General features: G+C 28.5%; 2 protein-coding genes across 3 annotated transcripts in view; both read right to left on the bottom strand.

Moving 5' to 3' along the window:
* Nucleotides 1–19,658, bottom strand: part of LOC126847372 (Y+L amino acid transporter 2) — a 234,813-nt gene that overhangs the window by 25,831 nt on the left and 189,324 nt on the right. The window lies entirely within an intron of this gene.
* On the bottom strand, nt 7,376–14,100 carry LOC126847380 (protein takeout-like). The gene is made up of 6 exons (XM_050587552.1): nt 13,929–14,100; nt 8,618–8,710; nt 8,139–8,286; nt 7,935–8,071; nt 7,718–7,867; nt 7,376–7,625 (listed from the first exon to the last, which is right to left on the bottom strand). Exons 1-6 carry the CDS (start codon nt 14,011–14,013, stop codon nt 7,474–7,476), a joined length of 765 nt encoding a protein of 254 aa, XP_050443509.1. The 5' UTR covers nt 14,014–14,100; the 3' UTR covers nt 7,376–7,473.

Raw genomic sequence — 19,658 nt, 5'->3', positions numbered from 1 at the left:
ATTAAAATAACTTCCAGTCGTTCTCGGCATTGCGAAAATGTTTTGTGGTATTCAAGTTCCAGTTCTCTAATAAGACCATTTGTAGCTCCCAATAAATCCCTTCTCTGGATCCATATTCGCTTTGTCTTTTCATTAAGTTCATCTTCTAAAAGCTCTTCTATCTCTTCTAAAATAGCAGTTGCAATAAATTATATTGCTTTATTTAATTTATTTAGAGACCTTTCATATTAAAATACATGCTTCCAGTATCACAGCACACTGCACAGCACATATTATACTACTAATTTACTAAAATTTGTATGAACTCTTTTCAGCTACCTACTAACACGTTTAGTAGTTAGTAAATCAATTACCACTCTACTAAATTAGTGGTCTATAGTGCGTTCGCAGCTAAAACTTGTATGAAAACTATTAGTTTTGTTATTTCCAACAAGGGTCTCAGCAATAAATGTCCATATATTATGTTAAAAATATACGAGGAAATTCGCTTTGGTAATTAGACTCTAAATCTAAAATTCATAAAAATGATGGAAATAAATTGGAATAAATTAAACAGAATGCTTATATAATATATACATTATTGTCAATAAATTTTACAGATGGCAATAAAACGCACTGGCGATGACCATTAAAAGGTTGTTAAGACGATCGTCACATCAGTGGAAGACGCTAGTGGAAGAAAAACTTACGTCAAGTTCTACCGGCTTAAACTCGAGCGGTCTTGCCCAAAAACTAAGTTTGAACATAAGTAATTTTTGAAATGTTGTCACAAATATAATTGAACAGTTAGTTACTTAAATAATTAAAATGCAAAATATATACATCATTACTTATAACTACTATTAACCATACAATGTGCATTAGGACATATCAATAGGAAATCAATAGCACAAACATTACTTTAGATTTTTACTTCATGCCATTTGTCCGATCTTCTATGCTTACACGTCAAATTTATAAACTATCTAGAAATAGAATAATATACGTTTCGACGTTTAAATGTATGTCGCAGGTAAAGTGCAAACAACTAGTACATTACGTGAATCGACGTTATTTGCGAAGGTACATAAACAAAATATAGTGTTGATGTTTAATGATAACTTGTATACTTAGTACGCTTAAAGAAGTCTTACGCATATTTTGTTTCGTTTTCCCACATGAGTTTCAACAGTTATTGCTATATATAAATAATATACAAATTATTGTATTGATTTTAATTGTTATCATTACAGCTAATACTGAGGGGCTCATTATACAATATAGAAAATCGCAAGTAAAATCAAGCGATTGACGCCGAGAAATAGCAAAATAAAATTATTAGTTTTGCCACACTTCATAAACGGTGACAAGTCCAAATTATTTAACACATGCTTTTTAGTTGGCAAACAGAACCGACATAAGTTGCAGTGATCAAAATTTCAAAAAAAAGGACAACTCCACATTACAATTTCTGCAAAAGTATCCACGGACTATAAGTTTATGTATTGTAACTATAGTTATTTGTTCATATTATGTTATTTCTATCAGTTAAAAAATTAATTGTTATTTAAATATCAATGAACACTTATCGGAAATTTGTGTTTTATTAACTAGGTAGAAATATTCTATTTCATTATGACAAGATTTTATTATTAATTTTGATACAACATTTAGGTAAAAATTTAATGATATTACAATTGATTAAATAAAATCCAAATTTGTGGACAAGGGCCCACTCTGAAAATGTTCAACTGTGCAGTGACTGTTTGGAGACAATTAAAAAACAAACTATACGTTATAATATAACGATTATCAGAAAAGCTGATAATGATATGATCTTATTTTTGAAACAAAATATTGAATCTAATTTAACAACTATAATAAGTCGACAAGTTACAAGTTAAGAATAAAATAAAATATGCGTTAGCTTTATTGTCAACTTTTCACAAATATATATAATAACTAAAATTTGAATCTGTCTTCTTATAATGAGCCTTATTGGCTTAGAAGAGTCCTGGGATATTTTTCAAAATTCGTTGGTTATACTCTTGAACTAATTGTCCTCCAAATGACTTCTCTTATGTGCATAACGATAACCGTTAGGTCCGTCTTCTCTTAGTACTGAGAAAGTGAAGGATAATTTGATTAAGTTCGTCAGAGCTTGTCAATTGACGACACTTATATCCTTTTTGGGTTTATGTTAACGAGTCATGACAACGTGAAATACAGTCGAGAAAAGGTAACTCGAGGACATATATATATAATACTAATATGTGCCAAGCATATACAAATTCTGCTGATAGAATGAAGGAAAAAAAATCAATATTAATATTTATAATTAGTAATTACTCAATATTAGAGCGTGTTACGTATGCTAAACACACAGTGGCTCACACTACATTGTTTAATAACAACATGTAAAGAATTTTCCATGACAAAGTACCTTAAATAATAATCTAACTTGGTCTTTAATTTAATAAGACCATCAGCTTTATACATTACTTAGTCAAAAAGTACTTAACAAGGCTTAATTTAAAAAAAAAAATCCCATCACATCCTTCAAAATGGATAAAAACATCCATGTGTACATTAGTACACATTTTAGCTTCGATGCAAAGCGAGAAGGTATTTTTTACTTAAATTTACTACACGCTTTAACTTTTTTAAAAATAGTCCAATTATTTCCAAATTTTTATAGGGGTGTTCTTTAAAAATAGCACTACTAATTTACAGTTTAGGTCACCAGGATTTACATTTTGGTATTTAAAGAATAATTGATTGTTTTTTAGACCGCAACTACAAGTGTGTGTTTTAAAATAAATAAAAATAACTTTTTAATTATTTAAACTAAAATTAAAATCTCAATTTAGCCATTTCACGGAGTTCGAGTTTTCTGAAAATGTTCACTGGTTGTTAAAAGTTTTTTTATGGATTCATTTAGGTGTAGAAAAATATTACATATACTTGTATGCATTACTCCACCGCATTTTCTTTCTCCGTCTTATGCAACTTTCACATAAAAACCGCTAATTGCTTCAAAATGATTTATTTAATTTGTTATCGTCCAGTTAAACGACACACACATAATATTAATGTCTTTGCATTTAATTTTAATACAAGTAGTTTACCACACACAATTGACGTTAGTCCTGTAAATACTTATTTACCTTTACATACTTACATTATAATTCATTTTTTTTGTCGCGAAACTGATTCATCTGTTAAAAAAATATCTAGACTTATAAACGTAATCTTCATAAAAAAACCAGTTAAAGCGATAGTAGTTATAAAGTAAAAGACCAGATTTGAACCATGGATTTAATTGTTAATCTAGTAAAATTCCGTATTACTTTGAGTATTGTTTAACCATAGTTCTTCTGAATGTTTAGAGATAATTACTTCATTCTCTTTACAAACAATTTACACATAAGGCGTGGCTCTCTAAAGGGACAAGCGTACTTGTTTAAAGAAAAATGCCAGCATGGGATATTAAACTTTTTTTTTAAAGACGTTTATTACTTAGAAATTTACAACCTATATATTATGTATTATAACTAAATTTGAGCTTGTGAATAAAACAATAACAGAAATTAGATGTGAAAAAGTCCTTCGGTAGGGTAATTCTATAGAACCATATAGGTTGAAGGAGGCTTTTGTTTAGTAGTAATAATATTAGATTGGAGTCTTGGAATGTGTAAACTGACTGATGAGTTGCTTACACTATTTTATTAACTTTTTAAGTTGGGAATAATATACCCAAATGCAGGGTGAAGTGTAGTATTATTGTGATCCGTGTACATAATTCACACTACCTCTCCCGTCTTAAAATTTAATAACTTTAAAAACTATTATTTAAAACTGGTAATCAACCAGTTGAAATTTTTAGCAAATTATTCTTAATTTTAACATTTAGTTTATATTATACTTTACTATTTAGGTTTCAAAAATTAGTATAGCTCTAGATATAACTGAAAAAGTTAACTATTTGGTAATTTGATAATATTGTTGTAAAATATCTATAATAATAACACAAGCTTAGTTGAGAGAGAGTTAGACTAAAGTAAAATACCTTTCAAAAAGAAGAACTTAATACTACTAATATTTTAATTATTTGAGATATTCAGTGTCCTACGTTAAATGGATAGCCCTGTCATTAATATTTCAGTACGATGTTATAGTTGTATATAAATCAATTTCACGACCAATCACTGTATTTTAATTAGTATTCCGCTATTACTATATTCGGATAATAATAATATTGTAATAGTAGACATAGAATACATAATTAAAATGTCATTTTAAGTGGCTTATTTGTTTATAGTTTTTTACTCTACATTTCGCTGGCCTTGAGTTAAGTTAATGTACTTGCTAGTTTATTACACATGATTTCGACGTATAGATTTATAACATATATAAATTGTAATTTTACTTATGTTGCTCTTTATAAAATGCGATGTTGCAATAGACCTTGTGTAGCATTCCTATCACATGAAAGATGCTAATAATTTTTCTGCCGCTAAAAGTTGTTAGCTTTTTAGCGACCAAAACTTTTCAGTTTCCTAGTATCGTCCGGTGTTGTTTAATACTGAGGGTAATATATTTTTATACGCTTTTGGATTCTCGCTTATATTTTTGGCGTGGTACGCCGAAATTTTGTTTGATTTACTTTGGAATATTATCGTGATCCATATTAGGTACATAATTTGCAATGATGAAATCGTTTTTAATTAAATCTATCGCTAGACTGACTGTATTTGTATACACATAATTATCATCTTAATTATGTGTTACTATCATTGAAAACGATCATAGCAATAATAATGATATTATTATTATGGCCATCATCCAGCAAAATAAGTGACTTAAACCAATATTATTAGTAATTGCTGTTTGTGGTTTTTGTGGGCTTTAGTATGTAATAATACATTTGATTTGGGACCAGTGAACGCCTCTCGCGTGTGAATTGGGACACGCGAATGATATTATTTTTAATGAAATCAAGTTTCTTAGCCGCATTTGATCAATGCGATCTTCGAAAACGAATAGTGCCAATAAGTAAATTATACAGAATGTATACAAAATCGGTAACGTATCCGGAGAGCTATATATATTATACATATACACCCATTCCCGAAGGTCTTCGTATTTTTTTAATTAAGAAATTATAAATAATATTATGTTAAAGCCAACGATTATCTGTGATAAAATTAACTAAATAGTTAACAATTATTTGTTATTTTTATTTAAAAGCGTAAGAATAATAATTATAGTTCACAATAGGTGGTCAGGTAAAACAACTGTTATGTGGGTTAACAGTCAGGTACTTTTTGATTTCTAAAGTCGTAGGTCGAGTAATTTTCAAAAGGATAATTGCCTCATAGACTTTTTAAAATTATTATAGCCATAATATTGTTTAAAACAAAAATCAGTTTAACATCATAATAATACATTGTAAAAAGCATAAAATAAAGTAAACATTTCACATATTTATTTTAATTTAAAGTAAAGTTTTTTGTTTTCCCGACTATTATTACTCTTAAAATTAAATTAAAATGAATAATATTACTCAGAAATATTTTACATTTTGAAAGAAATATCGTTTCAAAAAAATGTTTCTTTCCGTCAATCGTTTGACTCAAGAGTGACAGTAGATGATGATAAGATATGGATGTCTATAATAATAGTAATATAGTGAAGTGCTTGACGTGAACGGCTTGACGAACCAATGTAGAAGAGAGACTGCGTCGGCCAAGACGGGTAACTATGATGTTAATTTACAGTATATTATAACCGTTGCTCAATAAACCTTGTAAAATTGAATTTCACAATGTTGATATATTTCGAATATATAAATATTTGTAACCGCTAGTAGTTAAATATTTGCTAGTCATACTAAATCGCGCGATGGATATTATATTATTTGACCACCTGTTAAACTACAATTGAAAAATAATAATGTTTAACAATTATTGGCAAAATATTTTTAATTATTTACAAACCATTGAACAAATATTTTTCACCAAACCTTTAAAGTAAAAAATGTATAGGTAAATTACTATTTTTATTTTTTATATTCTGTGTGAGACATTGTTAAAGGAACTCCGTTTTCGATACGCATCTCCTTCAGATTATCATATTTATATAATATTTATAAAGTTTGGAATCGACTTGATCACCTTCATTCAAGAGTTTAGACAGTTTTTATGAGTAGTAGGTAAAAAAAACAATTTATGAGGTTATTATTATTAGTGTGTTCTACGGCGTTGGCCATAATTCGTTTAAAAAAACTGGTATGCGATTGATAATTTCAACTAATTACAAAATTCGCTATGGCGTAGCATTACAAAATAGCAAATGACAATGTTATACCATTTACGTTGCCTTCCAACGTAATTTCAATTAAATAAGGTAAAAAGACAACCAGCAATTACTGTCAGTTAACCGAAATTACTAATATTAATGTAATTGTTATTATATTATATTGAACTAATTAATGTGTATTTAATTAAATATGTACTTGTTTATGTAAAAATAAATATAATTGTTTTACTCACTCCAGGATTTAATAACTTAATACGAAAAACAGCATTATAATATAAATATGGTACATTATTTAGGTTCAGTACATTTTCCCATTAGAACAAAGAATTGAATAAATTATTAATTAAAAAGCCTAACCTAAACTAAACCTATCCGGCCTATAACTACGATAATATAAACAAAAATAATTACTGTGCTATTAAATGTAATTTCAAATAAAGAACGAAGTATGGGTAGTCAAAGATTATAAATTAGAACTCATCATAACAGATGTTTTTTTTTTTTTTTAGTTCCTCTTTTGGAAAATTCCTTAATTCCATCTTAAACTGGATACCTAATACAGTGATACAATTAGTTTAAACACTACTAAAATATCAAAAAAAACTTATCCACAGTATATAACAAGTAATGTTTAATCTTGTATAAAGATATTAGTTCATCAATCTTGAGTGGATTTTAAATGACTCTGTTGATGTTTTCATCCAACCCAGTATTAGTTTTGGACGTTTGAACAATAAAGAATATATATAAATTATAGATTAGATACCTGGAAAAAGCTTTAATAAATTATAATTTTTTACACATATATTATGTTGTAAGTAATTTATTTTTAATTATTTGACTTTGTGAATAGTTTTGAAAACGTTTTTGGCAAAGAAACAATATGATTGTTTTGAATTTATTTATTTTTCTAAATTCATTAGAAAAAATGTGAGATTATTGTTGTACTAAAATATAATTTTATAGTTATTCTCATTTCAAATCTATAGAGAAATACTTTAAATAGTAATTTAGTTACAAGTTTTTTAAGGAATTTTTTTTAGGAAGTGTGGTAATGACATGAATGTCTAACGTGTTTCCTTTTTATATAAAATATTTGTATTTATAAAACAACAGTACAAAAATAATCAAAAATAAATACGACATAGCTTAATGATAACAATAGTGAACTTTTTAATCCTTAAATATTTGGTTGTATGGTACCCTTTGGAAGAATTGGCTAGCAACGCCTTCGAATGCAGCGGCCAGCGCGCTTTCAAAGTTTGGTTGCAATTCGCCTAAAATCTCGCTCCAATTTTCATTAAGGAAATTGTTCATGTTGGCTCCTGTGAAGAGAATAATTATATTATTTTTAAAATCCTTCAATCTATTCATAATAAGTGATTTTATGGCCATCTAAACGGTTAATGATACTCACCTAAGGCTTTGTCTCCTTTGAATAGATTTTCTAATTTGAGGCGCAAACGGGATGTGGTGAACTTCAAAAATAAATCTGTGATTTCTAAGTAAGTTTGTCCGTTCCTCTTCACCGGCTTCAGGTAAACGTTGATTTTAGCCTTAAGATTATCTGTAAAACGTCAGTTGAAATATTAAATCTTGTTCTAGAGCAAATTCAAACGCATTTATAAGCGTACCAAGACTAATTTTACTCAATCCGTCCCCGGTGATAGGCAATATTATTACTTTGCCTTTGATATCGTAATGGCCGTCTAGTACAATTGGCTTATCGAATTCAGCGGTCAACGTGATATTGTACTTATCCATGTCGGCACTATACAAAACAAAATCAAAAAATCGTTACAACAATGTCTTTTTTCTTTTCTATTATAACCACTTACTGAAGGTCCTTGATTTTGAGGGTGCCAATATTTGAAATGTCTAAATCCCTGAAATTTAGCTTAATGCTCACGGGTCCTGTTCCTTGATCGATTCCCAGTGCAGTAATTCGCAGTGGGTCGATTGGGTGCAATCCAAGACTCGGAACACCTATGAAAAAAACAAGTTATTTTGTTAAAACAAATGTCAAGTTGTTTATTTAACTTGTCTGTGATAATTGGATAATAATTAAAATTGTTACCACAGACAGAGCTAGACGAGTGACTCGAAAATTTCATACCCACATGCTCCTAATGAAATTGAGCAAAAAAACAACTATCGGGAACCTAAAGGAATTTTAAAAAAACTGAAGAGCCCGCCCGACTTCCTCTTTAACTTAGCCTTGCTTTTAACTCAACGCGTATTTTATTAAATCTAACGTTTTTGACCAAAGCGAAGAAAACGCAGATAATTTTTTTACGACTTTATGTCTAATACTTGCCTTTAATTAAATGCGGGACTGACTGTTCCAGTGAGACTCTTATACATTCGCTGAATGCCGGGTCGCTTTTCTTGCATTGAACAAAACCTTTAGCTGCAAAAAAAAAAAAAACTATTTAAAAATACTAGTTAAAATTTCAATATAGATCTTTAATTTTGTCTCAGCTATAATCTTAGTTATATTTTATTTTAGCTTCAGTGCTTAATTCAGAGAGTAATTGGCTTTTATATTGAAGTTTCTGGAATAAAATCTAATAGTAAAAGTAAAAATAACATAGGCAAGTATTATGCTTGTATGTATTTATATTTTATACATTTATACATATAGTTATTCCTGCTCACATTTGTTCTATATAGTTTTTTTTTATAAGAACGAACCTTGAGCTAGTTATAGTACACATAATTGTTGCATGGGGTAAAACTAATTAAATAGCTTATAATCATCGTTCTTATTGTTAAAAATGTTAATGGCTTGTGCTCAGATTTGTCCATCTATCTATGAACGACGGTATCGTTGACCCAAAATCCTTGGGGAAAAGTGCTCCAGTATTATAAAACTCTGAACGTCGTTTTAACCAGAACTGTGCCAAGAGCGTAGACAGGATTAATACTACAAGGACAAGTTTTCTTATTTCCTGGATTCAATAAGTGAAGTGTTATTTTTTGTTTAATTTAAATTCGTGATTTTTTATCAAATCCGAGTAAGATTTTTTGGTCTTCGGTCAATATACATAACCATTAATACATGTTATTATAGTCTGTGAAAACGGTCAGGGTTACTCGAAACTAATTATAATACTTGCCCGCACGCCATCATGACTGACTTAATAATATACCAAATAGACTTAATAGACTTAATAAGAATAATAATATAACAGACTAAATAATCGACCTCATATTATTATTGTTTGATAGCAATTATGCTGTAAAATAACTTTTTAATATAAATTTGAGCGAGTAAAATAATATTAAAAAAAATGGATTTAAAAACACAAATTTATAATAACCCATGTACAATAATATAAGCATATTGATTTATTAATAATTTTGATATTTTGCCAAAACACTTAAATAACATCTACATCACTGTAAGTAGACTTTTAGGCGTTAACTTGTACTCAAAACTTTTTTTTCCGCTATCGGTGGTTTCAAATTATATTTTTTTATTGTTATTATCTCGTTGACTATATTTGGGTAAGTACACAATTGAGCGATAAGTAATGTATGTGATTTGGAATACCGCATTGGAATAATATGATCGTCCTTGTCCGTTTAATCGGTTTACTGAAAACAGAATGACGTTTGTCAGTAACATTCTTATGCCGATTATTAAATACAATACCTGGCGGTCTTGGTACGTGCGTACACTAATAACTAATAAGTGTATAATAATATAAATTCGACACGGTATGGTTGTAATGAGAAGAAGACTTGAAAGCTTCATCCTTAAAAGACGATTGTAACCATTGCGAGTGTTCTTGACAAATTATAAAATAATATACTATTTTTTTTGTATGGAATTAATTACTATTGAAGCGAAGCGTTTATATGCCGCGTTACCGTTAAGACTGGACATAATATTATTATTGTTATTTTCTGTAATAACGACGTTTACAATAATTACAGACAATCATTCGTGAAATATTTTACTAAAAACCGGACAATAAAAACGACTTATCTGGACGTATCAAAATGCAATAGTTAACGCATATACATACTACTATCATGGGAAATGGTCGTGTTATGACCCTGGGAGAAATCTGATTGACTGTTAAGTATTCAATTAAATATACGATTTTAACGGTTGGTTTTAGTGTGTTTTTGTGAAGACGCACCAATTAGATAAAACTAATTTAATTTACCGCTGATACAAGCGATGGTTAAATAATATCATAATTTGTCCTTATAACGATAATAATGGTATTCAATCATTAAGAAATTTTCTCTTTAGATGAGGCGGTGGTGGGTAAAGCTAATAAAATCACTTATATTGGATTGAAGTAAAACAGATTGAAATAGATAATCGTATCTTTAGTCGAAATTAATCGTTCAACAACAGACTTTTATGACTAATTATAAGAATTTACATGTATTCAAAGATCTAGGCGAAATTTAAAAGCAAATAATGTCCTAGTAAAAGTCTAAATACAAACTTGTCGTAAACTAAATAACTACAATAGGTTTAAAGAAAGTTTGGAATAATCACCGATTCAATTAGTTCAGCGAAGAAATAAAAAAAATACTGTCTTCTAGTTACACTACTAATACAATTATTATTTTTGATCTTCTTGGGTATGTTTTTTCCTTTGTTTTTTCCTTTGTGATTTTTTTGTTTTTAATTCTGTAAATATTTGCTGTCCCGATAATCAGTTCTACGCCCAAAACAATTCGCTTAAGCCTATGGGCGAGGTAAATCACAGTCTACAGATAAAATGAGATGTAAATATCTTTACATAAAAATATCTGATCAATTTTGGCAGCATATCAATATCAAACGATTAATATGTTTAAATTATAATTTAAAAAGTGCAACTTCAATATTATTACTACACCAGTTCCTGTATGTCTAATAGCTATTATAAAAATAATCTTATATGAATATAATTTCATACTAATGTATCATGTATATCCAAGAATTGTATAAATAAACAATAATTATAATTGTTATTCGACGTTTCTATAGTTTATAAAAACAAAATGAAATGTCGTAGAGCTAAGTTGTATTGTTGTTATCTAGAAAAATATGTTTGTAATGTTGTATGCATGTTTTTTTATGTTTTTTTTAGTGTATAATATTTACTGTTCACGATGAAATGGTAGATTGTTAAGATTTAGTATCGTTCAGATTTAGTAGTGTGTGTTATATTTTTAGCCAACTATAACGACGCTAAAGTCTCATAAAATATTATTGACTATTTATATTCAGTCACTCACTACGACCTCCCATAAAATGACTAAATATTGTTTCTATTAACGCTGTTTGTTTATGATAAATGGTCGTCATAATGTCTCTTGAATAAATTACCGGTATACAATTACTGAGGGAAGTTTACTTAATCAAACAAATCCTACATTGCACATTGACATTGAAAATATTATATTAAACGTCCTTAATCGTTATTTCAGTAACTTAGTATATTCCGTTTTTGTACCTAACACTCGATGTAAAATCAAAATGATATTAATATAATTTAAATTATTTTTATTAAATTTTAATATAATTTAAATGCATATTAATCACATTAATTAAAATATTGTTTAAGAATAAGGAAAGATTACCTTTCCAGTTCAGCATCGTATTTGATTTTAAGGTTTTAAATTCATACGTTGGATTTAATATAATACATTAATTAATTTATGACCAAAAACCTCCTCTGTTTTCATTAAGTGCTCAGAGATTTAATGGTGTATTAAATATAGATTTTATTAGAAAAATCAAAATAGGTTACATCGGTCCTTAGTCGTTTTTTAAGCACCTAATTTTTTATTTTTACCAATGTTTAGTAATCGATAGTGTTGGTATACATAATATCACATATACAGGTGCTATAAATTTGTCGGTTTTATGAACGTGGTGTATTCGGTTGGGTCGGTCGGTGAAATTAATCTTTTTTGTGTTGAAATCATAATATAGGCTTGCGCATTCGAGGTATGCAAAGCATGTTGCTATTTCATGCCCTGCGGCCTCGGAGGCCCTATGGAGATTCTCGAAATGGGCTAATTTGACTTTCATGATGTTACCTTCATTTTTAAATGTAGTAAATTGTACGATATTATACCGACAAGGATGGCGGATTATTGTGAAGTACATGTAATTGTGAATAACCATTACAAAAATTAAGATACACAAAATCCTATTAAAATATTAACAAAAATCATGTTGATGTTAAAATGACGTAGAAAAGATTATTAAATATTAATCAACCGTTTTAAATTTTACATATATACTACTAAGGAAGGACTTTATTATTGTTTAAACTAAAATAAAGGCATAGATAGTTTTTTCAAAATTGATATAAAAGTCCCCAAAATAATCGGGTGAATTTATAGTAAAATAAATGGTTAAGTATTTTAGAAATGTTTTTATTTATTTTTAGTTTTTATTCAAACGACGAACTTTAAGGAAACAGTAAATATGGGAAGTCAATTGGTTGTATCAAACCGACCAATTATTGATCAAAACATAATATGATGTTTATGATATTATTTGCAGGCATAAAGAAATCACAATAGGAATTAACCGCATAGAGAATGTCTAATAGTTTATTTCTCATTTTTTTCTTTTAATGGTGTTGTTTCATGTAAAAAAAAATACTATATTTGTTTCTAGTTAATAGTTATACAATATTACAATATTCATATAATATTAATTTTGTATTATTGATAATAATTTAATTTAAATGTCCCCCGATAGTGACTTAAATCAAAATGTAAATTTGACACTTTTTGTAAAATAGTCGTGATTATTATTTTAATATAATATTGTGTATTTTTAATTAATCATATCTCATAGTTGTTTTGAAAGTATCGAAACTAACTATTGACATAATAGTGTGAGTTGATTTAATGTATACCTTTTTTTTTTTGTGAATTTTTGAAATTAGTTTCAATGGAAATTAAAAACATTATAATATGAGAATAAACAAGTATTATGATCACCGTTACTGGGTTTACATTGGTACAATCATATTGATTACCAATTACCGCTTAATCATTTATAAAACTAGTACTTTCTTAAATATGGAGACTTCAACGTTACAATCGGCGTGGCGCAAAACGACAAATAACCCTTGAACGTAAATTTATCTTCTACACATTGTATATTAAATGTGATATTACTTTAAAGGCTTAAGACTTAAGCAAAGATATGTAGTAGTTGTAAATTAAGGTAAAGTCATAATAAATTATATTTTTAATTTTGTTGTCATGTACTTACATTAACTATCTATTATTTAAGGTCATTTTTAGACTTTATTATTATATTTTTTTAAACACATTTGACTTAAAACATAAAAAATAAAAATAATTATTTTTAAAATAAAAAATTAAATTAAAAAAGACTGTTAATATGAAAATAAAAATAGAGTGCTAATTTTAACATCGAATTTGGGGTTACATAAATCAAATTTCGACTAAGGAAAAATCATAGACAAACATTGTGAAAAAGTAATTTTAAATAATTTCCACGCCCAACACTGATGGTTGGTCAGTCAAAAATATCAAAAATTGCACTTGGCAGGGTGGAAATTTGTCTTAAAAATTATAGAAATTTTTTTTTTGTTGTATTATTTCGTATATTACGGTGTACTCACGCAATTTGACTGTAGCGGGGGCGGCTAAAGCAACGCCGGCGACGCACACAAGACAGCAGGTGATCTTGAAAATATCGGCCATCATATTGTGCGTTTATGGTAATTTCGAGCGAAGCAAAAGAAGTCTTTGGCACCGGTGACGGATGGACATTGATGCGAACCGTTGATTGTACGTCCTTTTTATTAGATCCGCAAAAATGCGATGCCTCCCCCTCTTTTGACCGCCAACACACGAGGATTCAGTTTGCAGCTATACGGCTGGACCGGTCTCATATTGGACATAATATACCATAGACCATATCAACACGATCATCGATTACACCGGAAGACCCACGAATAGTAAACACGACTTGCGAACGAGTTTTATTGCTTAGCCTTGGCGTCTGTGCCTGTTAAAGCTATGTCGTTTGTTAAAATAACATGTATACTCAAGTATATTATGTATAAGACATAATTACCATAGTTCGGTCAACCCATCCAAACCAAATATTGTAAAAACGCCTATGATTAGGATTACTGTTGAATAATTTGGGAGTCTGTATAGATAGTCTCAAAATACTCCCGTCTTCCTTCCGATACTGAAATAATAACCGTATGGATCGTTGCTGGTCGTGAACGTGACACATGCCCGGGCCAAGGACCCGGCAAACGGTGTTACCGCCATATACTTATGCACTTATTTCCTGCGTATAATATTATAGATCTCGCTCACTGCAAACAAGGTTGTGTACACTGCGAACGCACCGATTAATACTTGGCTTAATAACAATAATATATACACGCGGGTTGTTTCCTGAGAAGCAAAGACACGCACGACTCGTAATTTGAGAAAATCCTCCTTACCGACAGTTTCATGGTAGTTACACAACGTTTATGGAAAGCGCCTGCTTTTGTCTGCACCAAACTCCTAATAACAACAAATATAAATTACATTAAATAATATATTTTTAATGAAATTCTTTGTACAATTCTTACTTTCAGTATATGTATAAATATAATATCTAAAACATTATTATTTTAAATGTAAATTTAAAAAAAATTACATTCAAAATCAAAAAATTAGTTTTAACTTCTTATTTTTCTACGCCCTATGCCATACAGTGGAGTCGGCCGGTCAAATTATTTCTTCCTGTTACCGTTTTTTTATACACTACTAACACCTTCATGTCTTTTTATTTTTTAATATCTACTCACTTCTTCCTTGGTCAATCTTTACTTTAGAATACTTCAACTGTGAACACTAACTTCACTATTTCACTTTCATCTTTCTTTCAATGTACCTAAAAACCCCTCTTCCCTTGTCGTATCTTTATTTTCCCTGCTGTTGGCACAACTCTCAAACTTCTCTTTTAGACTCTTTATTCTGTCTAACCTCGTCACTCCACCAGTGGCGTGGCGTGAGTTCTTACTAAGTGTATATTTAAAAAATTTGAACACATACGCATTATTTTTTATAAAAAACAAACATAAATACAATTATGTCTTTGTTTAAAATGTTTACAATATTATTTGAGTGAAAGATTAGTTTTTTAAATAGAAATCATTTTGTAAACGGTTACGACGTACCAGTCGTCCATAAGGAAACTTAAAACTACACATTGTTTGTGTGATTAGAATGTATGGTGCTTACGAATGATATACAAATTCGGGCTTCTTCCTCCATACCACCAGATCTATGAGATACTATGTATACAAGTTCACTTAAGCAGGTTATACGACGTCCAAGCATTTCATATAAATGGTCAAAACAAAAAGAACATGGGCATTAGACATAAAGCCAGTAATTTATGTCTATAATATCATTCTTAACTAATTTTAGTCACTTTTTAACTTACATAAAAAATAACGGAATATTAATATAAATATATAAAGTATTCTTTTCCCTTTCCATTAAAAATATAATCTGTGCTTACACAGCTTACATACACGTTATGTCCCGCAGTGACTATGGAGTGACTCCACACATCCATCTCAACATTATCATTTCAGTCACTTACATTTTTTTTCATACCACTTTTCCAGTGCTCAACACTTACTTTTAAATACCATTGCTGGTCTTGTAATGGTCTCTTACAATACCACGGACTAGATAAAACTGTGATACAATTTTTAATCTGTGGTTACTAAGAATTAGTAAGGCTATAATTTTGTTAAATTCCGATTGTTTTTTTTGTGTATATTTTGAGCACTATTAAAAACTAGATTAATAAAATCTGAATTTTTATACTTAGTAAAAATATAATATCTGTAGAACAACAAATGCTAACAAATATTGAATTTTAAAAATAACCTCTTCAAGGTTAACTTGGATCAAAATGTTTTATTTTAGTTAAAAATCAACATCAGGTTTTGAACAGCTAAGCTAGATACGCTGTTAAATAAGTAACATCAAATCCGTATTTATAAAATATAGTCTATAATAACTATAGCGATATTGAGCTTTAAATCTAATTATTTTTTAGTAAGTTATTGAACTCGAATAAGTTTTTTTTTTAAATATAGTTATAAAAAACACAATTCTTGTTAATTATTTAAATTGTTTTATTGATTATACAATCGTAATAAAATAAATTAAAATGTTAAATAATAGTCAAGAAACCGGACCTGATGAATTGACATGAATATGTTATTATGAAGAGTGAAACAGGGGTAAAATAAAGGTTGTTGTAATATAATATAATTTTTATACTGCATAATATTATAGTGAGTAATCGCTTCACTTAGGTGCATATCATTACCATTAGTGTTATTATAAGAGGAAACGTGTTTTAAGATATATTAATTGATAGTTAGTTTAACATGGCAGCTAAAAGCAAATCGTGGATACATACATTTTCAAATAAAAATTTTAATTAAATACAAACTGATATTAAATAAATAAATACATAAATCACAAATCTGTTCGACTAGCGCATTAGTTGTATACAACAGAAAATTAGTAAATATTATAATAGCTATGTTTATATGATATAATTATACAAACGATATTTGGTTTTGGAATGCCATACTCGATTAGCCGAATTATTTACCGATTGCGTTACTTGGCCAGGCGTGTATAATATGAAAATTGAGTTGTATTCGTATAACTGAGCAAAATATAATATCTATTACAGCTGTAATTTATTAGGAAAGCGAATGCATGCGTGTGTGTATTTTTTTTAATTAGTCGGGATCGGCTTATTTGACTCGAGGCTGGTCTTAAACGTTTTGCGCGAAGTGACAAAAGAAGATTTATTTATTTATTTGGTTTAGATTTTTTTTTTTTATATCATATACCAGTTTCAAAGTAAGATACCATTAATTATTGGGTCAAGGTATCGTTGCAAATGATCTTAAGTAATTTAGGGATCTTTATGTCTAGGTAGAATGACCTTAATAATAATACCACACGGGTTATACACCTATAAATTGGTTGGATTTAGTAGTTTATAATATGTAACGACTATGTCATTGGCCATTGCATACTATATACTACACAATGTTATATTATGTTGTATGTATTTTCGTTGGTTAGCGGTTACAAGCCGTCGGTATGTGCTACGAAGACTCGCCTTCCAAGACCTTCATCTCGAAACGAATTTTATGAATATTGTCGATGACATGGCTGTGTGGTATTTGGAGCTCTGAGCAAATTATCTAAATTAAAAAAAAAAAAATCAAATAAACTACTTAAGTTATGATCACACAGACTAGCGGCCGTGGATGCGGAAAATGCAAATTCAGTTGTTATCTTAATCGTTCAATAAAATAATATATTGTTTTAATTTTTTGTCATCCAGCGGTTATATGTATAAATATTTATATTATTCCCGGTGTTACAATGACGTCAACAATATTTATGTATATTATAAAAAATTTAAATATTCATTATTTAAAAGTATTTCCATAATACGCGTAACTGTTTCTAATGCAAAAAAGCGCTCCGGGCGGAGTCCTATTAGTATTTTAATCACATATTAAAAACAATAAAAAAAAAAAAAACATGATTGCCATCATTGCGGTTGTATTCAAAACAAAGATTATTATGTGTTTAGGAAATCGAATGAGCGTTCAATAATCATAAAAACATATCGATGTATTATTAATTATTGGAAATATTACTAAAACGTCGAATGTATAATATTGTATACAGTTTAGATTAGCGAAACCACATATTATTATTATACTGTAAATGATGCAATTAAGACAACTCGCGGGATGACCAATAGAATATCGATTCGTTAAAGTGCGAACTATCGACATGCAAATATATCAAAATATCAATATATTCTACACGACTCGTTTATTTACAAATATAAACTTATAATAAATTATGAATTATTGATATCACGTCGTACAGAACAGGTTGGCGTCATTAAGGGGTTGCTCTTGGGTCTCTTGAAAAAATAATGAGTTGCAAAAGTTTATTTTCAGCACCCCTAAAAATGTATTCATTTGTTTAAATATAATATGGTGAAGTGAGGTAACTGCAATTAATTAGAGAAAGTGCAACTGATAAAAATTAGAAATAATAGAAATAATTTAGAAATAATATTTTCTAATACCAAACGGTTAAAATCGTTTAGTTAAAAATGAAATATTTATAATTATTATTTTGAAAACTTTACCGGTTGCACTTGCTTATTATGTGACAGTAACTCGTATTCCACTTTACTAAAAAACTTTTATCTAGCATATTTTTACTGTAATTTAGTATTAACTACGGTTTGTTATTATATTACGAATAATTTATTTTATATTTTTGTTCAGACAATAACATTATCTTACCTGAGAGTAATTATTCTATCGGTCGACGTTTTATTATACCTCATTTAATATATTTTGTAATTTTGGAAATATTTTGACAGGAAACCAAGTATTGTAAGCACATATGTATATACTTAGAACCATTACTACATTAACATTTTGATGAATAGTTGACAAATGATGTTTCATTAAAAAAAATATAATTATATTAGGTTATTAAGTATAATTTGTAAAATAAAAATTATAACTAAAATGAAAAAAAAAAATACTTGTTACGGAAGTAGAATTTAACAATAGTTAATATTCAATGGTAAATCTTAAAAACATAAAATTATTTTTAATAAAATGATTGTTTAAAAAAAGGGGGAATTTAATTAACATATATTAGTAGTCTTTATTTGAAAATTGCTCTAACATAACGTAATTGATAAATGAAAATTACGAGCTTGCAAGGTTTGATTCCCAAGGAGCATAACAATAACTAATTATAAGTATATTACTCATCTTAATTTGCTATGTTATATTGTTTAATCTATAATCTGAATATTTATTTATGAAAATGAAACTTTCCTTTATATATCGAGGTTTTATGGTTTTTAAATCGAGGGTTTGGAGTCGTAGAGGACGGCCTATCCTATTCCGGAGTACTTAAATTTAATTTTGTTCCTTGTTAGTGCAGTATATTAAAATGACTATGAATTATAATAAATTATAAAAATTATCATATTCACTTTTTATCAATTAACACTCTCACTGATCATAACGAAGCTCTGGCCAGTCTTTTATTGTTATAAAACACAAATTTTAGCAACCAAAAAATATTTTAAACGTATTACGAGTTGTAATAATTTATGGTTGTGATCATATTATTTGCAACTTTTTAAACGTCTAATATATTTTCAAATTTATTTTTAAAGTTAATACGAAATTATTTGCTACAAAAAGAGCTCCAGAGGAAGTATTTATCCTTCAAATGTATTGCTG

The sequence above is a fragment of the Adelges cooleyi genome, unplaced genomic scaffold (genome assembly GCF_023614345.1).
Source record: "Adelges cooleyi isolate 19-005CV unplaced genomic scaffold, UGA_ACOO_1.1 ACOO_flye_CR_arks_rails_tigmint_CR_PRNA_108, whole genome shotgun sequence".
Classification (NCBI taxonomy): Eukaryota; Metazoa; Arthropoda; class Insecta; order Hemiptera; family Adelgidae; genus Adelges; species Adelges cooleyi.
This window is presented reverse-complemented; position numbering and strand designations above follow the sequence as displayed.